The following is a 26,995-nucleotide window of genomic DNA, read 5'->3' as shown; positions in this document are numbered from 1 at the left end:
CCACTGCTTCCCTTGGAAGGCTATTCCAAAACTTCACTCCTTTGATGGTTAAAAACCTTCGTCTGATTTCATGTCTAAACTTCCTGGTGGCCAGTTTATACCCATTTGTTCTTGTGTCCACAATGGTGCTGAGCTGAAATAATTCCTCTCCCTCTCCTGTATTTATCCCTCTGATATATTTATAGAGAGCAATCATATCTCCCCTCAACCTTCTTTTAGTTAGGCTAAACAAGCCAAGCTCCTTAAGTCTCCTTTCATAAGACAAGTTTTCCATTCCTCGGATCATCCTAGTAGCCCTTCTCTGTACCTGCTCCAGTTTGAATTCATCCTTTTTAAACATGGGAGACCAGAACTGCACACAGTATTCTAGGTGAGGTCTCACCAGTGCCTTGTATAATGGTACTAAAACCTCCTTATCCCTACTGGAAATGCCTCTCCTGATGCATCCCAAAACCGCATTAGCTTTTTTCACAGCCATATCACATTGGCAGCTCATAGTCATCCTATGATCAACCAATACTCCAAGGTCCTTCTCCTCTTCCGTTACTTCTAATTGATGCGTCCCCAACTTATAACTAAAATTCTTGTTATTAATCCCTAAATGCATAACCTTACACTTCTCACGATTAAATTTCATCCTATTACTATTACTCCAGTTTACAAGGTCATCCAGATCTTCCTGTATAATATCCCGATCCTTCTCCGAATTGGCAATACCTCCCAGCTTTGTATCATCTGCAAACTTTATTAGCACACTCCCATTTTTTGTGCCAAGGTCAGTAATAAAAAGATTAAATAAGATTGGTCCCAAAACCAATCCCTGAGGAACTCCCCTGGTAACCTCCCTCCAACCAGACAGTTCACCTTTCAGTAGGACCCGTTGCAGTCTCCCCTTTAACCAATTCCTTATCCACCTTTTGATGTTCATATTGATCCCCATCTTCTCCATTTTAACTAATAATTCCCCATGTGGCATGGTATCAAATGCCTTACTGAAATCTAGGTAAATTAGATCCACTGCATTTCCTTTATCTAAAAAATCTGTTACTTTTTCAAAAAGGAGATTAGGTTGGTTTGGCACGATCTACCTTTTGTAAAACCATGTTGTATTTTGTCCCATTTACCATTGACTTCAAAGTCCTTAACTAATTTCTCCTTCAAAATTTTTTCCAGGACCTTGCATACTACAGATGTCAAACTAACTGGCCTGTAGTTACCCGGATCACTTTTTTTTCCTTTCTTAAAAATAGGAACTATATTAGCAATTCTCCAATCATTCGGTACTAATCCTGAGTTTACAGATTCATTAAAAATTCTTGCTAATGGGTTTGCAATTTCAGGTGCCAATTCCTTTAATATTCTTGGATGAAGATTATCTGGGCCCCCCGATTTAGTCCCATTAAGCTGTTTCAGGTTTGCTTCTATCTCAGATATGGTAATATCTACCTCCATATCCTCATTCCCATTTGTCATGCTACCATTATCCCTAAGATCCTCTTTAGCCTTATTAAAGACTGAGGCAAAATATTTGCTTCACTTCCCTCAGTTTAGTCTTTGTTCCTCAAATGTTTCCAGGAGTCTTGTGTGGGGAGCGAAGAACCACAGATGATGTCGCTCCCTGCCTTATATAGCTTTAGCATATGGCAGGAACCCTTTGTTTCAAAACTTGGTTCCCATACCGGTTTGTGGAAAAATATTAACATCCCAAGATGGAGTCCAGAATCATGTGGCCTGTTCGCATGTACTTGTAGTCATAACAGACATTACTTACAGGGTGTCTGGAGTGTTCTCAGGAAGGCTCACCAGGTGGAAGATAAGCTTCTCCTAAGGTCTATTGTTTTCCCTAATGGCTCATTGCCCTGAAGAGGCCCTTCCCAACCAGCTATCTAGACCAGCGGTTCTCAAACTGTGGGTCAGGACCCCAAAGTGGGTCGCAACTTCGTTTTAATGGGGTCGCCATGGCTGGCTTAGACTTGCTGGGGCCTGGGGCTAAAGCTGAAGCCCTAGTCCCACAGCCCAGAGCTGAAGCTGATGCCCAAGGGTGTCGGCCCCGCCTTGGGCTGAAACCCTGGGGCTTCGACTTTGCCCCCTCCCACCCAGGGAGGTGGGACTCAGGCTTTACCCCCCTCCCAGGGCCGTGGGACTAGGGCGGGCTCACGCTTTGTTCCTTCTTCCCGGTGTCAAGTGGTAATTTTTGTTGTCAGAAGGGGGTCACAGTGCAATGAAGTTGAGAACCCCTGATCTAGACTGAAAGTATCTTGTCTAGTGGGCGTTATCCAAGTGTAACTACACTTGAAATACAGCTATATATTCAATATTCATAACTTCAGATACATAAATGATACATGTATACAAATAGGATAATCATATTCAGTAAAACACAACCTTTCCAAGAACACCTCACATAACCCGTTTTTCATAAAATGCATCATAATTATGCCATAATCATATAATAATAATAATACCATTGCAAAGAACATGGGGTGCAGTGTGTCATCATCTTTGACAAGTTACTGACTTAGCGGATATAGGGGAAGCAGCAGATGTGATATTTCTTGATTTTAGTAAGGCTTTTGACTGTAACATGACATTCTCACAAGCAAACTAGGGAAATGTGGTCTAGATAAGAGATTCTCAAACTGGGGGTCGGGACCCCTCAGGGGGTCGTGAGGTTCTTACATGGGAGGTTGTGAGCTGTCAGCCTCACCCCAAACCCCGCTTTGCCTCCAGCATTTATAATGGTGTTAAATATATAAAAAAGCATTTTTAATTGATGGGGGGGGTCGCACTCAGAGGCTTGCTATGTGAAAGGGGTCACCAGTAAAAAAGTTTGAAAATCAGTGGTCTAGATGAAAAATACTTCAAGGTTGGCGCACAACTGGTTGAATGACTATACTCAAAGAGTAGTTCTCAACTTTTCGCTGTCCAACTGGAAGCGTTTATCTAGAGAGGTACCACAGGGGTCAGTCCCGGGTACGGTATTATACAATATTTTGTTGTATTCAATATTTTCATTAATTACTTTGATAAAGTGGAGCGTACGCTTATATAATTTTCAGACACCACCATGCTAGGAGGGGCTGCAAGCATTTTGGAGGAAAGGATTGTCCCATGCAGTTCTCATTCATTGAACTTGGGAGTCAGTGATGCAGCATCAGCTTCTAGTGAGTAACAGGAATAGAAATAGGGAGATTCTGGAAAGAACATTCTGGAAAGGACATTCATTTTCAGTATATTAATTTTACCCAACAAACTGAGGATTAACAAATTCTACCTTCTCAAATTGCTAGCCACTTGGGCAATAATTGGTTCTATACATATCTTTGGGATATCCTGAATATTACTGGGAATCAGTAGTCTAAAATATTTCATGTAAAAGGACTGCCACTGAAAGTTCCAATTTTAGAAAAGGCCTTTGTGGGCATATTTGTTAATGCCTAAGATTTCTGATATACCCCAATTAATTTTATGTTCTGAGGTGTCTCTAAACTTATTAACAATGATTAGAAGATTAGGAATGGTAACCTCAGGCTTAATACAAATACAAGAGCATCATCTGCATAGAGCATAATTGTGTGTTCTGTTTTACAGTCTACTTAAATTCCCCCCTCCAAATTAGCAGGAAATGGTATTCTTCAATTCCTGAACTGTTGAGTACAGTTGCTGTGGGCTGTTAAACTGTTACTACAACTTTGAAATGGCTCAAAACAATCCTAAAACTTGGCATAGGGCTGTCACTTTGAAAACATTGCCCAATTCAGGATACAGCCTTGGAGAGATCCAAGGCTATAGAATGTTTCAGGGACATGATTAGAGCACAACCCCTGCTATCCTGCAAGAAGAAACAGTGTTGTCTCCTCATATGATTCAACTGTGCTGTAATTGGGTCCCCCAACACTGTTGATTTTTATAGCGAAGATGTGACCATGAACTCTACCCCCTGCAAACTATGCTAGCAGCAACCAGTGGGCTTATCAGTTCATGTAGGGAAAATGCACTGTGATGGCATAAGACAACAGGATATCATTAAATTCTGTTAGAATTTTTGCAGATACTGCTAAGGCTGCTCAGAAGTGATTTACCCTTAACCCCCACTCTCTTCAAAATTTAACAAATGAATTATTGAGCCTCCCCTCTAACAAACAAATCCTGTTAAGATGGCTGAGTTTGGGAATCCAAAAATCACTAATAATTTTTGAATATCTTGGCCATAAACTCACCATTTTGCATACAAGTCTTAAAAAAAATTGCTAAGCAAATGGGCCAAATTATCAATGAAAGAAAAAAGTCTGAAGATACTGAAAAAATATATACTTTTCACCAATATCTCAAAAATGGTTGATGAGATTTTCTTCATATTTTCCATAAAAATGTACTTCTGGGCTTAGATCAAGCATGAAAAGATTCAGCCAAGGAGACTTTTTTCAGAAAGGCATGAGGATGTAGGAAACAGGTGTTATAACAAAAGTCCCAAACAAACTTTGGGCTCCACTTGCCTGAAAAGGACTATAGATAAGCTAGATAATGCACTAGATAATAGTAAGAAATTGTTTAACCATTTAAAATACAAGTTGCGTTGTGCAGGAGGTCAGACTAGATGATCAGGATGATCCCTTCTGACCTTAGTATCTATGTATCTAAATGAAATACCTTAACATTCAAAAGTGTCATGGTCACATAATACCACAAATATATTTTAAAGAGACATTTACCTAAACCTAAACCACTGTTCTGTCTGAAAGTCTTTTTTTAAAGCCTAATACTGTTACTCGTAACACTCATGATTACTATAACTGATAACTTACAGCATTGTTTCTCAAACTGGGGGGTCCCGACCTAAAAGTGGGTTGCAAGGCTCTTGTAGGGGTGTTGTGAGATCACAAAAAATAGGGCTATCATATGTCTGGGTTTTCCCAGACCTCTTTTTTTTGGGCCTTGCTCGTCCTTTTTCCTTGCCCTTAGAGCTAGGCAGCTGGAGACTGGCCAGACTAGCTAGACTGGCTAGACTGGCAGCTGCTGGCCGGCCAGTGACCCAGCTCTGAAGGCAGCAGTGCAGAAGTAAGGGTGGCATGGTATGGTTACTTAATTCTGCAGGGATCTGCACTGATCCTGCAAAAGCTATGTCCGGTACCAAGAGTCTCCAGGATCCTAGGGGAAGTAGATGTGACTAATATAGTATAATAAATTGATCAGTCATTTGGTCTAAAATGTATACGGCAAATACGACACACAAGAAAACCCCACAACCAAAGAGCCAACCAGCACCATTAGCATGGATCCAGCACAGATCCCCAATAACTGGTACCATCACATGCTGTCTCATGGAATTTATTTCCAAGAACAATACTAAAAAGTTAGTCAAGGCAGAGATCACAAACCATACATCACTGATATGTTTCAACCCTCTAGTTTGTACTCATCATGCATTATATGATCACTCTCCATAAAATAAAGTATCTGCAAAATATTCAAAATCAACAGCACTGATTCAACGTACTCTAAGGCAGAACACTCAGCGATAATAAGTGATCAATTTTCCTAACAAATTACCATACAAATGAAGAGTGAAAAGTTTCCAGTCAAAAGTCAGTAATGGCCAAAATGTACTCCCACCTACTAAATCTGTTCAATAGTGTATGCAAATCAGTTGGGTAGCCTTGGACCAGTTCTCACTTGACAGATGCCTACCTCCCACTACAATTGATACTAATAAACATTACTATTGACAGTCTCCATTAACAAACAAATCTATCACAGAGAAATAATTACCCTCCCACTGCTACAGGTGGCCAGTCAGGTCAGGTTTGAGGCACACTGGCAGGGTACTATGGTGAAGCCAGCATTAGAACCGGTCATGCTGGTTTAGAGAAGAGAAGTCTGAGTGGGGAACATGATAAAATACTTCAAATATGTAGAAGGTTGTTATAAAGAGGATGGTGATTAACTGTTGTCTATGTCCACTTTGAGGAGAGCAAGATGTAATTGTCTTAGTATGCAGCAAAGGACACTTGGCTTGGATATTAAGAAAAACTTTTTAACTGCAAAGGTAGTAAAGTTCTGAAATTGGCTTCAAAGGGAGGTTGGGGAGAGCCCAACATTGGAGTTTAGACAAACATTTGTCAGGGGTGGTCTAGGTCAGGGGTTGGCAACCTGCAGCGCCAGAGGTGCATGCGGCTCTTTGGATGCCCCCTTGCGGGTAGCCGTTTTTTTTGAGGGGGTGTGAGGTGCAGGCACTGGCCAGGAGGCACTTATCACAGACAGCTCCACGCTGGAGGCACAGGAGGTCTCAGGCAGGCTGCTCGCCTGCCCTGGTACCTCGCTGCTCCTGGAAGAGTCTGGCTGCTAGCATGTCTGGTCACGCCCCTTGGAGGGGGGGTCAGAGGGTCTCCATGCACTGCCCACGCCCATAAGCACCACCCCTGCAGCTGTGAGGACGGTGCTGGGGGTGGGGGCAGTGTGTGGAGCCGCCTCCCCACGCCCCGCCAGGGCATGTGGAGACGTGCCAGCAGCCAGCCACTTCCGGGAGTAGCACGAGGCCAGGGCAGGCAGGCAGCCTGCCTGAACCCTGCTGTGCTGCCGGCCAGGAGCCATCTGTGGTAAACGCCTTCCGGCCAGAGCCTGCACCTTGCATCCCCTCCCGTACCCCAACCCCCTGCCCCAGGTTAAAACCCCCTCCTGCAGCCAAACTCCCTTCCAGACCTTGCATCCCCTACTGCACCCCAATTCCCTGCCCCAGCCCCCTCCTGTTTCTATTCAAATGGCTCATTACCAAGGCAACTGTTATCTACCAATAAAACTCTTGGAATTTCTTGTGAAAAGGAAGCGGATGTGCTATGTCTTTACTAGTATTTTCAAATGGTTGGACGTTGGAACAAGTCTAAAGTCAGAAATAACAGATCAGATAAATACCTTCAATCAAAAAAATGACAACCAAAAAGAGAAAGATAGAAGACAAACATCGAGAATTTCAAAATGATTGGACTGAGTCTTGTTTTTCTAGCAAGTTCAGCCGGACTCCTGCAACGAGAAACTATCCAACAATAAGAAATCAAACCTAGAAAGACATTTTTTAAAAGCAACATTGGACTTTTGCTGAAACCTATCCAATTGGTGATGCAAGGAAAAAAGCAGTAGAGGAGCTCCGACGCAAAGCAGAGCAAATAAGATGAACATTTGCTAAATGGATGGAGGAGCCAAGCGGAACCACTACTGCTAGTTTCATGGAAGCTCAAGAAATCATCAAACGAGGGAAGTCATTCACATATGGAGAATATGTGAAAGAACGTTTCATTAAAACATCTAAGCACCTCTTCAGCAATTTTAAAAACAAAGATGAAATAGTTAGGAAAATCAGAGAAATGCCATTATCTTCAAAGACTATAAAGGACAGAACTATTAAGATGGCCACAGACTTAACCAGCCAGCAGGTTAGTGACATTAGATCAGCACCAGATTTTTCTATTGCCTGAAATGAGACATGCGATGTGGAGGACATCGCTCAGGTTGCCTTACTCAGCAGATACATTAATGATCAAGGTCCTCAAGAAAAGTTGATCACATTATTGCCACTAAAAGACAAACTTGGGGCAAACATATTCTATCTACTGTCACTGAATGTCTGAAACAAAAAGATATTGACATCAACAGAATAGTTTCTATTGTTACAGATGGAGCACCGAGCATGAAGGGGGAACACAAAGGTTTTGTTTCTTTACTTAAAGAAAGCATGGAGCATGATGTAATTTCATTTCACTGCATAATCCACCAGGAGGCACTCTGTACACAAATCTTTCCAGAGGAAATCTCAAAAGTAATGGAAATGGTCTTACAGATTGTTAACAAAATTATAGCAAGTGCTCTCAATCATCGGCAGTTTTGCAAGCTTCTTCGAGAAGTTAACTGCCAATATTCTGATCTTCTCACGTATAACAAGGTAAGATGGCTTTCCAGGGGTGCAGTCCTGGTGAGGTTTGAGTCATAGCTTGAGGAAATTAGGGTGTTCCTCTGAGAAAAGGGGTTTAAATATGTAGCACTAGTGGATCGTCACTGGCTGCAGACGTTCAATTTCACGGTGGATTTAACTTCTCATTTAAATGTGTTGAATCAAAAACTACAGGGAAAAGGAAATATTGCAATTTCCCTTTTGGAAGAAGTTATTTCATTTGAATGAAATCTGTCTTGGTTTGTAAGAGACATTGTGACGGGCATGTTAGTGCATTTCCCAACATTGAAGCAATACAAACAAACGACTAACATTGACGCTAGGTTCCTTGCAGAAACAGTCATCAAAATGCAAGCTGCATTTGCTGACCAATTTCACAAGTTCAGAAGGGAACTTTGCCATTTCTGTTGAAATTGCTTGAAGCTGACACTTCTGCATTGAATTTTTCAGCATTTGAGGGAATCGATAGAGCGCAATTTGAACTTGAATTAGTGGACTTGCAAGACAAGGATTTACGGAATTCAAAATTGGAAGACCTTGTCACTGAACTTGAAAATCTGGAATGGCAGAAATCCACCCTGGGGCTACAACACAAGTGGTCAATGGATGACTTTAAATGGCAAGACCAGATTATATTTGACGTTTGGAATTGTCTGCCGGATATGTACAGTCAGCTGAAGAAATACGCATTTTGGCTTCTCCCAATCTTCTATTCAACGTACTTCTGTGAACAAGTGTTTTCCAACATGAATTTCATCAAAAACAAACTGAGGAGCCAACTGCAAGATATTAGTCTTGACTCCTGCTTGAAAATGAAAATCATGGCATATTCACCAAACATTGAGCAACTCTCTAAAGATGTCTAACAGCAGAAGTTGCATTAAAAGTAGTGGTGAGTAGTAATAACTTTAATATGTTCAATTATTATTATTTGATAAATTCTAACTCTACAAGTAGCTTTGCATATGATCCAGCTCTCTAAATATTTTGGTTAAAAACAAAAAAATGGCTCTTCTTCTTTGAAAGGTTGCCAACCCCTGGTCTAAGTATACACTTAATTCATAGAATCATAGACTTTGAGGTCAGAAGGGACCATTATGATCATCTAGTCTGACCTCCTACACAATGCAGGTCACGGAATCTCGTCCACCAACTCCTATAACAAACTCCTAACTTATGTCTGAGCTACTGAAGTCCTCAAATCGTGGTTTAAAGACTTCAAGGTGCAGAGAATCCTCCAGCAAGTGACCCGTGTCCCACGCTACAGAGGACGGTGAAAAACCCCCAGGGTTTGCCAATCTGTCCTAGGGGAAAATTCCTTCCCGACCCCAAATATGGAGATCAGCTAAACCCTGAGCATGTGAGCAAGACTCACCAGCCAGCCACTCAGGAAAGAATTCTCTGTAGTAACTCAGATCCCAACCCATCTAACATCCATAACAGGCCATTGGGCATATCTACTGCTTGTAGTCGAAAATCAATTAATTGCCAAAATTAGGCTATCCCATCATATCATCTCCTCCATAAACTTATCAAGCTTTGTCTTGAAGCCAGATATGTCATTTGCCCCCACTGCTTCCTTTGGAAGGCTGTTCCAGAACTTCACTCCTCTGATGGTTAGAAACCTTCGTCTAAATTCAAGTCTAAGCTTCCGGATGGTCCACACGAACAAATGGATATAAACTTGTCCGTGAGCTTAAATAATTCTTCTCCCTCCATGGCATTTATCCCTCTGATATATTTATAGATAGCAATCATCTCTCCTCTCAGCCTTCTTTTAGTTAGGCTAAACAAGCCAAGCTCATTGAGTCTCCTTTCATAAGACAGGTTTTCCATTCCTCGGATCACCCTAGTAGCCCTTCTCTGTACCTGTTCCAGTTTGTTCCTCAGCATGGGGGATGGACTACATGACCTTTCAAGCCTTACATTTCTAGGATTGATGTACGTGCTGTAGGAAGACTTGAGACTCCATGGCTGAAGTTTACACTTTGTCAAGGAAGCAATTAGCTTCCTAAAGGATCAAAAATGTAGAAAAAAAGTATCCTTCAGTGGAGTCACATCAGCATAAAAATGTTGTGGCACAACAGAGAATTGGGCCCATAATCGGTTTAGAAACAAAGAGCATATTCCTGAACCAATCCTTTCATTTAATGTCTCATAGCACTTCCCTACAACTCCCTCCAAGCTGAGGTATAATAAGAAAAAAGGGATCAGGGAGTTCTCATAACATCAACACCTGCTTTTCTTGGGGCTCAGAGGATCTTATTGTGATCACCAATCGATCAACAGGAAATCAGGAAAGTGCAGATGTTTCCTTATTCCTTTCACAGGAAAGAAAATAGCTAAATTCAGGCACAGCAGTAATGGGAGGCTCTGGACCCCAAAGGCCTCTGGCATCCATGTTGACAAAATTTTCCCAGTTACAAATTAACTGTTTAGATTGAAAACCCACAAGTCTCATATTTCTGCTCCTCTGCTTATTCTCAAACAAATCTAACCTAGACTTTTTTTTTTAATTATTGTCTTTAGTTCAGACAAACTTAAATCACATCCGTCTGCTGCTACCTCTAGGTCTGAAACTTTTCATTCTGGGTCTTTTAATCTGGGTTCCCAGTTGCAGCCTTCTCCCCCCCTTACCCCCCCCCACACCCAATCAGATGTAGTTATTTCATGTACAGTCATCCAAACAGATATAAATCAACACAGAGCAACCGTGTAAGGAAATTTCTAGAAAGTCAGACTGTCAACCAGAAAATGAGAAAGCCACTGAGAAAGGTCACATTTGAAAAGTAAAGTCAGCTGGTTCAGCACATTGTTTCCCCTTTGGCATTCTTAAGGGATTTACAGTACCACAGCAAGAATTTAACTAAGCAAGCTTCCCATTTCCCTATGGAGACAGAAAGTGAAAAGATACTGTATTCAGAGTTCAAAATCCACATATCAAGAGAGTTATACATGTAAATCTGTCACAAGTTCCTACATATCTCAGCAACAGTTTGCATGTCAGCTACCACATGTATATTATTTATTGCATACTTATATTTATGACTTATATTTATTGCATGCTTCATCCCCAAAGATTTAAAAGTATAAATGTAAAGCACTAAGGAAATGCAGCATCTTTAATGGAGGGCAACAGAACTGGCATACAGCAGTAAGAAGTCCCGGAGTCTGTTACAACGTGATGCCAATCTGTAATGGAAACATTGTTCTACCTCGTTATTTATATTCCCTACACCACTGTAATGAAGGTTCTGTTTATATCACAAATTGGAACAGTGAGGTAAACGGGACCATAGATTCACATATAGTTAATAAAGTAAGATGCTCTACTTACAATATAAATGGCAAGGCACGCATGCCTAGCACCCTGTCCACACTTTATTGTTGTTCCTAATACATTTCCAAAATAGTTTTCTTGCCCAACAGGAAGATGGGTTTTCTGTGGACAATGATAATCTATAAAACTATTATATAGATGGTTACTGTTGAATCTTTAGCATTGTTTCATAACACTGTTAAAGTTTCAACCACAGTGATAAAGGCTAAGATCAATGTTGAGCCTTTGGTGGCCTGTTCATGGTGTGGCTTATATTATATATTAGCCGAATTTCATGAGGAAGAGACCCTACCTTTCCAGTGTTTTCACTCTAATGTGTACCAATATATTTCTCTTGCTTGCCAATGTTTTCCCCCACCCCTCCCACATAAAGATAACAATTTATATCAAGTATTGGATCACACAATTATCAGCTAGCTGTGAAAAACCACAGCACTTGCGTCATCCAATCTGCTCTCAGCAGAGTTACTATCTAGATCTTTCAAACCAAGGTCTTACTTAACTCTTTAAAACAAATCCTATATATGCAGGTTAAGTATACCATTAATCACATAAGGAAATAGGTCTAAAAGGCTATGTATGGGGCTACAAGCCAGGATCTCTCAAATTGCAACTGCTGCTTTGACACTGGCTTACTACTTTGGTCTTGGGCAGATCAAACTCTTTGCATTAGATTCTTCATCTGTAAATATGGATAATAGTAATTCTTAAACAAAAGTGAGGAATAATTAGGTAAAGTTTATGCAATGTTCTGAAGATGGAAATGTTGAGTATTGTCCTTGAAGCAAGAATTTTTGCAAGATTCCCTCCATTCTAGCAGTGTATGCAAACTGCCCCCAAAAATTAACTGGGAGAAGTATTCCAGATATTTTGAATTCAAAATTTATTTTTAATTCCTTCTCAGGCAGACCCACTGTGCTACAACATCCCAGCATGGCACCACAACCACAACAAAAGTATCAGTTTGCTACTTATTTGAAAAGACAAAAAAAAAGAGATAAATATTGAGCTTATAGACCACAAAAGCTGATCATAGAATCATAGAATATTAGGGTTGGAAGAGATCTCAGGAGATCATCTAGTCTAATCCCCTGCTCAAAGCAGGACCAATCCCCAACTTAATCATCCCAGCCAAGGTTCTGTCAAGCTGGGCCTTAAAAACCTCTAAGGATGGAGATTCCACCACCTCCCTAGGTAATTCATTCCAGTGCTTCACCACCCTCCTAGTGAAATAGTGTTTCCTAATATCCAACCTAGACTTCCCCACTGCAATTTGAGACTATTGCTTCTTGTTCTGTCATCTGCCACCACTGAGAATAGCCTAGCTCCATCCTCTTTGGAATGCCTCTTCAGGTAGTTGAAGGCTGCTATCAAATCCCCCCTCACTCTTCTCTTCTGCAGACTAAATAAGCCCAGTTCCCTCAGCCTCTCCTCGTAAGTCATGTGCCCCAATCCCCTGATCATTTTTGTTGTCCTCCACTAGACTCTCTCCAATTAGTCTACATCCTTTCTATTGTCGGGGGCCCAAAACTGGATGCAGTACTCCAGATGTGGCCTCACCAGTGCCTAATAGAGGTGAATAATCAATTCCCTCGATCTGCTGGCAATGCTCCTACTAATACAGCCCAACATACTGTTGCCTTCTTGGCAACGAGGGCACACTTCTGACTCATATCCAGCTTCCCAGCCACTGTAATCTCCAAGTCCTTTTCTGCAGAACTGCGGCTTAGCCAGTCAGTGCCCAGCCAGTAGCAGTGCATGGGATTCTTCTGTCTTAAGGACAGGACTCTGCACTTCCTTGTTGAACCTCATCAGATTTCTATAGGCCCAATCCTCCAATTTGTCTAGGTCACTCTGGACCCTACCCCTACCCTCCAGCATATCTACCTCTCCCCACAGCTTAGTGTTATCTGCGAACCTGCTGAGGGTGCAATTAATCCCATCATCCAGATCATTGATAAAGATCTGGAACAAAACTAGCCCCAGGACTGACCCCTGGGGCACTCCGCTTGATACCGGCTGCCAACTAGACATAGAGCCATTGATCACTACCCATTGAGCCCAACTATCTAGTCAGTTTTCTATCCACCTTACACTCCATTCAGCCAATCCATACTTTTTTAATTTGCTGGCAAGAATACTGTGAGAGACCGTATCAAAAGCTTTGCTAAAGTCAAGATATATCACATCCACCGCTTTCCCCAGAATATCCACAGAGCCAATTGTCTCATCATAGAAGGCAATCAGGTTGGTCAGGCATGACTTGCCCTTGGTGACTGTTCCTGATCTCCTTCCTCTCCTCCAAGTGCTTCAAAATGGATTCCTTGAGAACCTGCTCCGTGATTTTGCTGGGAACTGAAGTGAGGCTGACCGATCTGTAGTTCCCCAGGTTCTCCTTCTTCCCTTTTTTAAATATGGTCACTATATTTGCCTTTTTCCAATCATGATCACCATGAATTTTCAAAGATAACGGCCAATGGCTCTGCAATCACATCAGCAACTCCCTCAGCACCCTTGGATACATTAGATCTGGACCCAAGGACTTGTGCACGTCCAGCTTTTCTAAATATGCCCAAATAAATTTGTTAGTCTCTACAGTGCCACAAGGGCTCCTCGTGGTTTATACTTTGTGTTATTCACACCTTTGTTGTGGTTAAAAACAAATAAAAAGGATGACGGGAAAGAAAGACACTAAGATGGAGACACATGGGGGGCGAGAAAAGTGGAAAAATGAAGGAAAGGAGTACTTATAAAGGTAAACTTCTTCTGTTGTACATTAGTGAAATTGAGAGACATGGGGTTTAAATGTGGTTTTAGTCGGCAATGTATAAAAACATGATTTAAAGTTTATACTATTTTAATTTAATTTAGTATACACTGAAATCTTTAGAGCTTCTAGCAGCAGAACTTTTCATTCCCCTGGGATTAGATATTCTTGCAGGACTTGATTTCCCAAGCCTAGCTGTTTTGCTACATGTGGCTTCAACTATTCAATGCTACAGAGTAGTTACAAGCTCCAGCTGACAGGAGAACTGAAGTGTGTGGAACTGCTTTCTCGCTCTGTCCTAGGGGAGGGGTGGGGGTAGTTTTGTTCTGGGGTTTTGTTTGTGTGTTTGTTTGTTTTTGGAGAAGAGGATGGGGACAATCCCATGAGAGCCATGATTTAGAGCCATCCCCACGAGGCCATCATTTAAAGCCATCCTCTTTGGAACCCGTTTTCAGGTAGTTGAAAGCAGCTATCAAATCCCCCCTCTTTCTTCTCTTCTGCAGACTAAACAATCCCAGTTCCCTCAGCCTCTCCTCATAAGTCATGTGTTCCAGTCCCCTAATCATTTTTGTTGCCCTCCGCTGGACGTTCTCCAATTTTTCCACATCCTTCTTGTAGTATGGGGCCCAAAACGGGACACAGTATTCCAGATGAGGCCTCACCAATGTCGAATAGAGGGGAACGATCATGTCCCTCGATCTCTGGCAATGCCCCTACTTACACATCCCAAAAAGCCATTGGCCTTCTTGGCAACAAGGGCACACTGTTGACTCATATTTAGCTTCTCGTCCACTGTAACTCCTAGGTCCTTTTCTGCAGAACTGCTGCCTAGCCATTCAGTCCCTAGTATGTAACGGTGCATAGGATTCTTCTGTCCTAAGTGCAGGACTCTTCACTTGTCCTTGTTGAACCTCCTCAGATTTCTTTTGGACCAATCCTCTCATTTGTCTAGGGCCCTCGGTATCCTATCCCTACCCTCCAGCATATCTACCTCTCCTCCCAGTTTAGTGTCATCTGCAAACTTGCTGAGGGTGCAATCCACACCATCCTCCAGATCATTAAAGAAGATATTGAACAAAATCTGCCCCAGGACTGACCCTTGGGGCACTCAGATTGATACCGGCTGCCAACTAGACATGGAGCCATTGATCACTACCCGTTGAACTCGACAATCTAGAAAACTTTCTATCCACCTTATAGTCCATTCATCCAGATCATACTTCTTTAACTTGCTGGCAAGAATATTGTGGGGGACCGTGTCAAAAGCTTTGCTAAAGTCAAGGAACAACACGTCCACTGCTTTCTCCTCATCCACAGAGCCAGTTATCTCGTCATAGAAGGCAATTAGATTAGTCAGGCATGACTTGCCCTTGGTGAATCAATGCTGACTGTTCCTGATCACTTTCCTCTCCAAGTGCTTCAGAATTGATTCCTTGAGGACCTGCTCCATGATTTTTCAAGGGACAGAGGTGAGGCTGACTGTAGTTCAGCCAGTGGTTCTGATCTTGTACATATATATATCATAGTTCACTTGGAATAAGGCAAACAGTTTCAATTAAAATTAAAATCATCCACAACTTTTACTCAAAACTTGTGCTGAAATTCTTTCAGCACTACTACACACTAGTAACTAGTAACCAAACAAAATAAACCCCCACTTAATTATGGGAGAAGGGCAGTTTGTTTATTTTTCTCATTTTTCTGCACAACTAGGTTTTATATAGGCAGAGAATCAAAACATCACAAATGAAACTATTTTCTGTTATGGCAGCTACCGAAGAACATTGGAAACATCACAAAATCTCCAGTTCAAGGAAATTTGAAAAAGCAAGTGGACCAAACCCCCAATTGATTATGCAGCAATAAGCCCCTTTTAACAGAACATGTGCAATATCCAGTCTCTTCATATTTAAAAGCAAACAAAAGACAGGCTATGTTTTTCTCTAATCCCAATTTACCATTCCCTTCCAGACTGGAACAAGCTGTTCTGTTATTTATTTGGATTTAAAGAAAAAAAAAATCAGACATTTTCAGTGGTATTTTTCCTACCCCCCGAACATTTTTGGCAAACTTACTCTGTCTGAATTTGGGCCTCTTATTTGGGAAAGGATTATATTCACTGCTTCAATAAGCAAACAATACTAAAGATAAATAGATTGAGAAGTGATTTTGCAGTTACTAGTTGCTTTTCATGTGTTACTAATCACATTTACATTATGGAAACAACTAGAAATAAAACCATTGAACTTAGCATATGAAACTAATTTTTCCCTGCAAAAGTATCCTAGTTTGTTTCTTTACAATAATGACATTAAAGGAGATACGTCTTCAAAAAACAAAAAATATTTTATGCCATGGTTGGGGAGAGGGAGATATTAAAAATCTATCAAAAGAGTGTTGAGTGGAAGAGATTCTGCAATACAATACTGCATATTTAACAACAGGATGCAAACGATTTTCTATAACTTTTAAGTCTCTCGCCAGGAGTATGATAGCCCTTTTGAGACCTGAAACAAAAATCCATATCCTTAGTTAATTTCCCCCCATGTATTACACACACACACTGGATTGTACTGCTGGGTTGTTCTGGAATACTGACATTGCTGTGTGTGTTTAAAGCATTCAAGGTTTTTTTTTTTTTTACTACAGAAAAAGAAGATTACATAGAATCATAGAATATCAGGGTTGGAAGGGACCCAGGAGATCACCTAGTCCAACCCCCTGCTCAAAGCAGGAGCAATCCCCAATTTTTTTGGCCCCAGATCCCTAAATGGCCCCCTCAAGGATTGAACTCACAACCCTGGGCTTAGAAGGCCAATGCTTAAACCACTGAGCTATCCCTCCCCCATGGATTTGGTAAACAGCTACTAGAAAAATAAAAAATGCTGCACATACAAACAGCAGCAGCACCACTATTTAAGCCAGTGGCTCTCAACCTTTCCAGACTACTATACCTCTTCAGGAGTCTGATTTGTCTTGTGTATCCCAAGTTTCACCTCACTTAAAAACAACTTGCTAACAAAAACAGACATAAGAATACAAAAGTTTCATAGCACACTATTACTGAAAAATTGCTTAACTTTCTCATTTTGTCTATATGAAATTTTAGTTTGTACTGACTTTGCTAGTGCTTTTTTAGTGCTTTGTTAGTGCTATTGTAAAACTAGGCAAATATCTAGACGAGTTGATGTACCCCCTGGAAGACTTCTGCGTACCCCCAGGGCTACATGTATCCCTGGTTGAGAACCACTGATTTAAGCTGTACAGAAAGAATAGTTAGTTACATGTGAAGATCTGCACAGCATATTGAAACACATATACCTTATTTAGGAAAAAAACCAATACTTACATTATCTTCCTCTTGCATGTCGTCGTCGTCATCATCATCACTGTCTTTATACCCTGGTGGAAGTGGTGGCCCAATAAATTCATCATCATCATCAGTACCCTCTGCTGGTCCATGAATGGAAGTTTGGCATGGCAAAGGAGGACCAATTAATTCTTCATTTGAACCATCTTCGCTGTCACTACTTTCTGTCTCTCTGTATGGAAGAATTGCAAAAATGGTTATTTAAGTAACATGCAGCATTTCTAGAGTGGTTTTCAGAAGCACTCCGCATTAGTCTAACTTTGTTCTCATTGAAGTCAATGGCAAAACTCCTACTACCTTCAATGGGAGCAGAGACAGGTCCACCACAATCTTCACAGCAATTTACAAAACTTACAAAAAACACAGATACTGTAGTGACAGGCACAATGAAAGAATCTAGGGAGAACAGAATACCATTGTGAAGTAGGTAGGTAGGTAGGTAGGTAGGTATGGTGAAATCTGTGCTAAAGCAGCCAACCAAGGGATCACTGCATGGGAGAATAGAAAAAGTTAGATTTTTTTTTAATTAATGGTGGTATATTAATATGCTTTCAAAGTCCACAGTCACAGCAGTACTTAATTATATATCACTTTAGGGCCTGATTCTCCACTACCTGGCACCTTGTGCAGGCATTTTAGACCTGTGTAAAGCAGGAGTAAATCAAAATGGTAATGTTTCAGACTCACTGTGCACAGGTGTAAAGTGACTACACAAGGGAGAAAGCAATAGAGAATAAGGCAGAGAACATGCAAAATACAGTATAAGCTTTACAACCCTTAAAACTTAAAGAAGAGGAGATCATGCACTTTAGACCAAATACTCGATCTCCACTGTAATCTCCTAGTATAGCCTCTGGAGTGTAAAGATCATGTGCTATTACAGGGATTGGCAACCTTTGGCAAGTGGCCTGTCAGGGAAAGCCGCTGGCGGTCCGGGATGGTTTGTTTACCTGCAGCATCCGCAGATTCGGCCCATCACAGCTCCCACTGGCTGCGGGTTCGCCGTCCCCCGCCAATGGGAGCTGCAGGAAGCAGCAGCAAGCACATCCCTTGGCCAACGCCACTTCCCACATCCCCCATTGGCCGGGGATGGTGAACAGCGGCCAGTGGTAGCTGCGATCAGCTGAACCTGAGGACGCTGCAGGTAAACAAGCCATTCCGGCCTGTCAGTGGATTTCCCTGATGGGCTGCGTGCTAAAGGCTGCCAATCCCTGTGCTATTACCATTTCACACAGGGAATATCCATTGAAGTCCACAGGAATTGTGCAAACACACATAATTTAATCACTAAGACATTTTTGAAAAGTAAAACTGTACCACTATTACCGGTCACATAGAAGCTATTAAAAATAAATGCTCTTGTGCTCCCTCTGCTGGCTCTACCAAAGCAGTTACCCACTTCACAGTTGTGCTAACAGCAGTTATACCATTGCAAAAACAATAAAATAAGTTAAGTATTGCGTGTAAAAAATGTTATTACTTGTAAAATTAATACTCCCAATACAGATAAAGTACTTTTCAAAAATAAAAAAAAATCAGAGGTCCCTATCAAGTTCAAGGTCTCATTGTATGTTAGGTAATGTACAAACACATCAGAAGAGCCAGCCTCTGCCCTAGAAAGCTTATAATTTAACAACAGGTCTGTTCTGAACAAAAACAGTTAACTCATGTAATTAACTCAAAAAAATTAATCATGATTAATCACAATTTTAATTGCACTGTTAAACAATAGAATACCAATTGAAATTTATTAACTATTTTGAATGTTTTTCTACATTTTCAAATATATTGATTTCAATTACAACACAGTATACAAAGCAGACGATGCTCACTTTATATTGTTATTTTCATTATAAATATTTGCACTGTAAAACTGGCAAACAAGAAATAGTATTTTTCCGTTCACTTCATGTAAGTACTGTAGTGCAATCTCTTTATCATGAAAGTGCAACTTACAAATATAGATTTTTTTTGTTACATAACTGCACCCAGAAACAATGTAAAACTTTAGAACCTACAAGTCCACTCAGTCCTACTTCTTGTTCAGCCAATTGCTAAGACAAATAAGTTTGTTTACATTTACAGGATATAATGCTGCCTATTTCTTGTTTACGTCACCTGAAAGTGAGAACAGTATTCGCATGGCAAATTTTGTAGTCAGCATTGCAAGGTCTTTACGTGCCAGATATGCTAAACATTCATACGCTCCTTCATGCTTCGGCCACCGTTCTAGAGGATATGCTTCCAATCTGATGATGCTCATTAAAAAAATAATGCATTAATTAAATTTGTGACTAAACTCCTTGGGAGAGAATTGTACGTCTCCTGCCTGCATTCTGCCATATATTTCATGTTATAGCAGTTTCCAGTGACGACCAGCACATGTTGTTCATTTTAAGAACACTTTCACAGCAGATTTGACAAAACACAAAGAAGGTACCAATGTGAGATTTCTAAAGATAGCTACATCATTCGACCCAAGATTTAAGAATCTGAAGTGCTTTTCAAAATCTGAGAGGGACAAGGGGTAGAGCATGCTTTCAGACGTCTTAAAAAGCAACACTCTGATGCAGAAACTACAGAACCCGAACCACCAAAAAAGAAAATCAACCTTCTACTGGTAGCAGCTGACTGACTCCAATGATGAAAATGAACATGCGTCTGTCCGCACTGCTCCGGATGGTTATCGAGCAGAACCCATTATCAGCATGTCCTCTTGAATGGTGGTTGAAGAATGAAGGGACATATGAATCTTTATTGCATCCGGCACATAAATATTTTGCAATGCCGGCTACAATAGTGCCATGCAAATGCCTGTTTTAACTTTCTGGTGATATCGTAAACAAGAAGTGGGCAGCATTATCTCCTGTAAATGTAAACAAACTTTTTTCTCTTAGCGATTGGCTGAACAAGCAGTAGGACTGAGTGGACTTGTAGGCGCAGACGTTTTACATTGTTTTTTCTTGAATGCAGTTATTTTTTGTACATAATTCTATATTTGTAAGTTCAACTTTCATGATAAAGAGATTGCACTACAGTACTTGTATTAGGTGAATTAAAAATACTATTTCTTTTGTTTCTCTTTCACAGTGCAAATATTTTTAATCAAAAATAAATATTACGTGAGCACTGTGCACTTTGTATTCTGTGTAGTAAGGGAAATCAATATATTTGAAAATGTAGAAAACATCCAAAACTAGTTAAATAAATGGTATCCTATTATTGTTTAAACAGTGCGATTAATCACAATTAATTTTTTTCCGATAACCATCCGGAGCAGTGCAGACTGACGCATGTTCATTTTCATCATTGGAGTCAGTCAGCTGCTACCAGTAGAAGGTTGATTTTCTTTTTTGGTGGTTCGGGTTCTATAGTTTCTTCCTAATTTTATCAGTAAACACAAATAAAAGATTATTCAGTGTGATTGGAAAGTTCAAGTCAGACTTTTAGAACAAGAATTAAATCAGATTATTATCCTGTTATTTTAAAATCAGATTTAAGAAAGATGTTCCAATCTCCACTATTCTGAGTACAAATCTAAATTTCTCAACTCTTAGATGAATTCCCAGATCTTCAAACACATCTTCCCGTTAAGAATGGCACACCAAGCAGGAAATATTACAACACAAGTGTCTTGTGTATAGCCTGTCAAATTTAGTTCTTTACACTGAACAACTACCATTCACCCAATAAGGGAGACAGTGAATACTCAGACACTAAAGCAATGAGGGACATGCAAAGTCCTAGATGATCAGGATATGCCTATCTAACAAGTATGACCATGTTCCGTATAAATATAGTCCAAAATTTCTATACATCTGAACAAACCCACGATGTATTTATAATTTGTCAGCACTGACAACATGCTGAAATGCAACAAATCAGTGACATGATCTGTGACTCAAAGAATTTATAACCCTAATTGTTTGCTTTGTTTCACATTTGTAATTTGTCCAACATAGAATCAAGAGTACATTGCAGATCTCTATTTTCTAAATGTTGAAAGAGAGTGAAGAGGAGATCCTGCCTTGCAAGCCTAGGAGAGATAGAAGGAATAAAATCTTCTGCTGCCCCTTCACTCCTAAAAGGCGAGGGGGTGCGAGGAGTGAGCAGAATAGAGAGCTATAATAAAATGCTGGAGACTCTCTTCCCTTCCATGTCTCCGCCCCCTCTATTATGTATTAGTGTAAATTTACAATCTACTGGTTTTTGTTTTTTAGATGTTAGCAGGTATGTTCTCCTTACAATAATCAGAATTCTTAAAGCATGCATATGAATATACCAATAGCATAACAATTAGATCCTTCTCCTCATAGCTAATTTAGGAATCAACATAATGTAGCTGTCTTGTTTATCTCTCTTTACACACACACACTGTGATGGGGCAAGGCCAGATGGCTACAGTAAGGTAGTGGGAGACAGATATATTAGCCACAGGCTAAACAAATCCCTGTTACCAAGATAAGCAAGTGGCAGCTGCTCCAGGTCAATTAAGACACCTGGGGCCAATTAATATCTTTCCAGAAGGCAGGGAAGACAACTAGGTTGACTGGGACACCTGAAGCCAATCAGGAGCTGGCTGAAACTAGTTAAAAGCCTCCCAGTTAGTCAGAGGGCGGTGGGTGGGTCTAAGTAGCTGTAAGAGGAAGCTGTGCTGTTGGATAAACTGAGCATTACAAACCAAAACAGGCAGAAGGAAGGAGGCCCTGAGGTAAGGGTGAAGGAGATATTGAGGAAGTGGGGGGCTGCTGTGGGGAAGTGGCCCAGGGAATTGTACGTGTCCTGTTTCCAAAAGATCAGCTACCATAGCTGATACTATTAGGATCTCTAGGCTGGAGCCTGGAGTAGAGGGTTTGTGTGGGCTCCTCCACTTCCCCCCCGAATTAATCAGTGAGACTGGGAGACAACAGAGACTGTGTAAGGAAGAAGAAAAGGAGTACTTGTGGCACCTTAGAGACTAACAAATTTATTAGAGCATAATTAGAGCATAGAGCTACAGCTCACTTCATCAGATGCATATGGTGGAAAAAACAGAGGGGAGATTAATATACACACACAGAGAACACGAAACAATGGGTTTATCATACACACTGTAAGGAGAGGTTTCATAGTAGCAGCCGTGTTAGTCTGTATTCGCAAAAAGAAAAGGAGTACTTGTGGCACCTTAGAGACTAACAAATTTATTAGAGCATAAGCTTTCGTGAGCTACAGCTCATTTCATCGGATGCATCTGATGAAGTGAGCTGTAGCTCACGAAAGCTTATGCTCTAATAAATTTGTTAGTCTCTAAGATGCCACAAGTACTCCTTTTCTTTTTACTGTAAGGAGAGTGATCACTTAAGATAAGCCATCACCAGCAGCAGGGGGGGAAAGGAGGAAAACCTTTCATGGTGACAAGCAAGGTAGGCTATTTCCAGCAGTTAACAAGAATATCTGAGGAACAGTGGGGGGTGGGGTGGGGTGGGAGAAATAACATGGGGAAATAGTTTTACTTTGTGTAATGACTCATCCATTCCCAGTCTCTATTCAAGCCTAAATTAATTGTATCCAGTTTGCAAATTAATTCCAATTCAGCAGTCTCTCGTTGGAGTCTGTTTTTGAAGTTTTTTTGTTGAAGGATAGCCACTCTTAGGTCTGTAATCGAGTGACCAGAGAAACTGAAGTGTTCTCCAACTGGTTTTTGGATATTATAATTCTTGACATCTGATTTGTGTCCATTCATTCTTTTATGTAGAGACTGTCCAGTTTGACCAATGTACATGGCAGAGGGGCATTGCTGGCACATGATGGCATATATCACATTGGTAGATGCGCAGGTGAACGAGCCTCTGATAGTGTGGCTGATGTGATTAGGCCCTATGATGGTGTCCCCTGAATAGATATGTGGACAGAGTTGGCAACGGGCTTTGTTGCAAGGATAGGTTCCTGGGTTGGTGGTTCTGTTGTGTGGTTGCTGGTGAGTATTTGCTTCAGATTGGGGGGCTGTCTGTAAGCAAGGACTGGTCTGTCTCCCAAGATCTGTGAGAGTGATAGGTCGTCCTTCAGGATAGGTTGTAGATCCTTGATGATGCGTTGGAGAGGTTTTAGTTGGGGGCTAAAGGTGATGGCTAGTGGCGTTCTGTTATTTTCTTTGTTGGGCCTGTCCTGTAGTAGGTGACTTCTGGGTACTCTTCTGGCTCTGTCAATCTGTTTCTTCACTTCAGCAGGTGGGTATTGTAGTTGTAGGAATGCATGATAGAGATCTTGTAGGTGTTGGTCTCTGTCTGAGGGGTTGGAGCAAATGCGGTTGTATCGTAGAGCTTGGCTGTAGACAATGGATCGTGTGGTATGATCTGGTTGAAAGCTAAAGGCATGTAGGTAGGAATAGCAGTCAGTAGGTTTCCGATATAGGGTGGTGTTTACGTGACCATCGCTTATTAGCACCGTAGTGTCCAGGAAGTGGATGTCTTGTGTGGACTGGTCCAGGCTGAGGTTGATGGTGGGATAGAAATTGTTGAAATCATGGTGGAATTCCTCAAGGGCTTCTTTTCTCTTCCTCAAGGGTCCAGATGATGAAGATGTCATCAATGTAGCGCAAGTAGAGTAGGGGCATTAGGAGACGAGAGCTGAGGAAGCGTTGTTCTAAGTCAGCCATAAAAATGTTGGCATACAGTGGGGCCATGCGGGTACCCATCGCAGTGCCGCTGATTTGAAGGTATACATTGTCCCCAAATGTGAAATAGTTATGGGTCAGGACAAAGTCACAAAGTTCAGCCACCAGGTTAGCCGTGACATTATCAGGGATACTGTTCCTGATGGCTTGTAGCCTATCTTTGTGTGGAATGTTGGTGTAGAGGCCTTCTACATCCATAGTGGCTAGGATGGTGTTTTTAGGAAGATCACCAATGGACTGTAGTTTCCTCAGGAAGTCAGTGGTGTCTCGAAGATAGCTCGGAGTGCTGGTAACGTAGGGCCTGAGGAGGGAGTCTACATAGCCAGACAATCCTGCTGTCAGGGTGCCAATGCCTGAGATGATGGGGAGTCCAGGATTTCCAGGTTTATGGATCTTGGGTAGCAGATAGAATACCCCAGGTCGGGGTTCTAGGGGGTGTGTCTGTGCGGATTTGTTCTTGTGCTTTTTCAGGGAATTTCTTGAGCAAATGCTGTAGTTTCTTTTGGTAACTCTCACTGGGATCAGAGGGTAATGGCTTGTAGAAAGTGGTGTTGGAGAGCTGCCTAGTAGTCTCTTGTTCATACTCCGACCTATTCATGATGATGACAGCACCTCCTTTGTCAGCCTTTTTTGATTCTGATGTCAGAGTTGTTTCTGAGGCTGTGGATGCCATTGTGTTCTGCATGGCTGAGGTTATGGGGCAAGTGATGCTGCTTTTCCACAATTTCAGCTCGTGCATGTCGGTGGAAGCACTCTATGTAGAAGTCCAAGCTGCTGTTTCGACCTTCAGGAGGAGTCCACCCAGAATCCTTCTTTTTGTAGTGTTGGTAGGAAGGTCTCTGTGGATTAATGTGCAAACTGGATACAATTAACTTAGGCTTGAATAGAGACTGGGAATGGATGAGTCATTACACAAAGTAAAACTATTTCCCCATGGTATTTCTCCCCCCCACCCCACCCCACCCCCCACTGTTCCTCAGATATTCTTGTTAACTGCTGGAAATAGCCTACCTTGCTTGTCACCATGAAAGCTTTTCCTCCTTTCCCCTCCCCCCCCCCGCTGCTGGTGATGGCTTATCTTAAGTGATTACTCTCCTTACAGTGTGTATGATAAACCCATCGTTTCATGTTCTCTGTGTGTATATATCAATCTCCCCTCTGTTTTTTCCACCAAATGCATCCGATGAAGTGAGCTGTAGCTCACGAAAGCTTATGCTCTAATAAATGTGTTAGTCTCTAAGGTGCCACAAGTACTCCTTTTCTTTTTGCGAATACAGACTAACACGGCTGCTACTCTGAAACCTGTGTAAGGAAGAGTAGCCTCTCCTCACCTCCCTTGCTGGCTTATGATAAAAATGGCTCAGTAGGCTATGACCCTTGCCTCTAAAGAAAGAAGGACTAAGTGGAGCATTACAGTGAGCCTCTGAGGCTAGCAAAATCCACAAGGAAACACGGGACCCACAGAGAAGGACAACGCTTTGTCACAATATATACATACACACATTCCTGAGAGCTTCAGTGCCAAAATATTAAAGATTATATGTGCAATATTTTAAAATTGTGCAAAATTTATTTGTCAAATGTGGAGGTTCCAGCATGGCATTGGGGAACCCTGGCCACTGGCTGCACAGAGGTGAGAGATCACTGTGCAGCTCCCCCCTGGGACATGGACTTAGCAATGAGGCTGCACCAACCCTGACACAGCACAAGAACAGGGCTTGCCCCAGAAACACTCCAGGGCCCTGCCTCTCTGTGCCAGGTGCACCAGGTATGGGCAGGCAGGCTCAGGAAGGCAGGATCCAAGTGTGGAGGGGCTTAGGGTGGGGTGGATCCAGTTGTGGGGCAATCTGGGTGTGGGTGTTCAGTGCGGGATCTGGGTGCAGGGGGGATCTGGTGAATAGCGGCTTGTGGGGGGGGGGGGGTTCTGGGTGCCATGGTAATGAGCCTCTGCAGGGGGTGAAGGTGGTTGGGGCTCAGCATGGGGGATCAACAAATGTGTGAGGGGGTATAGCTCAGCAGGGGCTCTTGGTCTGGGAGGTTCAGTGGGGGGGTCCCAAATGCTGGGGAAGTGTGCTCAATGGGGTGGGAATCCAGGTACAGCTGGTTGGGGCTCAGTGCGGTGGGAATCCAGGTACTGGTGGCTTGTCGGGGTAGTCCAGGTGCAGGGGGATTTGAGCTTATCGGGGAAGGGAGGGTTCTTGGTACAAGGGGGCGGTGAGCCTCAGCGGGAGGGTATGGGTATGAGGGGGTCTGTATGCACAGGGGTTTGGTGGATGGGGAAGCAGCTCCCAGTACAGTGATCCCTTCCCCTGTAGCTGAGAAGCGATGGGTGCAGGAAGCTTAAGGAGAAAGGGGGAGTTTGCGGAGCTTCCTATAGCCAGGGGAGAAATATGGGGTGGGTCTGACACAACCCCAGATGCTGTGAAGGGGAAGAGGAAGTCCCGTCCTCCCCAGCCCTGCCGGGGTTAGCAGCTGAGCCCGGCACAGGTTAGGAGCCACCAGCTGGGTCTTTTCCAGTCCCGCCTCCTTGCCCCATAGTGATTTACCTCTCTGCCAGCTGACCTGGGCATCTGAAAAATACTGCTGGAGAGGGTCTCATGACCGCTCTTGTGGCTTTCTTTTGCTTCCCCATCAGAAAGTCATTTTTCTGCAGGGAAGCAGAGAAATATGCGGGGGATATAAATTCTGCACATGCGAAGTGGTGCAGATTTCCCCCAGGAGTAATGTGTTTGTGTATTATATATATATAAAACTGTCAAGAACTTAGTAATTAATTTTAGTTAATTTTAATTTTAGTATGGGGTGGGGCTAGATGACTCATGTACTTGAAATACAAAAAGACTAAATATTGAGGGGAAAAGTTACTATCTAATGGCTAATGGAACAAGTTGGTAACCTTGGATCAGTTCCTTAATGACAAGCAG

At 41.9% G+C, this 26,995-nt stretch overlaps 1 protein-coding gene across 2 annotated transcripts in view; it reads right to left on the bottom strand.

Moving 5' to 3' along the window:
• Positions 1-26,995, bottom strand: part of WDR70 (WD repeat domain 70) — a 263,191-nt gene that overhangs the window by 215,348 nt on the left and 20,848 nt on the right. For both annotated transcript variants that reach the window (XM_038403369.2, XM_043515328.1), the window contains exon 5: positions 17,399-17,591. In XM_038403369.2, coding sequence (XP_038259297.1) covers positions 17,399-17,591 — 193 coding nt within the window. The remainder of the gene's footprint in view (positions 1-17,398; positions 17,592-26,995) is intronic.

This window comes from Dermochelys coriacea, chromosome 5, assembly GCF_009764565.3.
Source record: "Dermochelys coriacea isolate rDerCor1 chromosome 5, rDerCor1.pri.v4, whole genome shotgun sequence".
In the NCBI taxonomy this organism is placed as follows: domain Eukaryota; kingdom Metazoa; phylum Chordata; order Testudines; family Dermochelyidae; genus Dermochelys; species Dermochelys coriacea.
The sequence above is the reverse complement of the archived record's forward strand: the minus strand, read 5'-3'. Positions and strand labels throughout refer to the sequence as shown.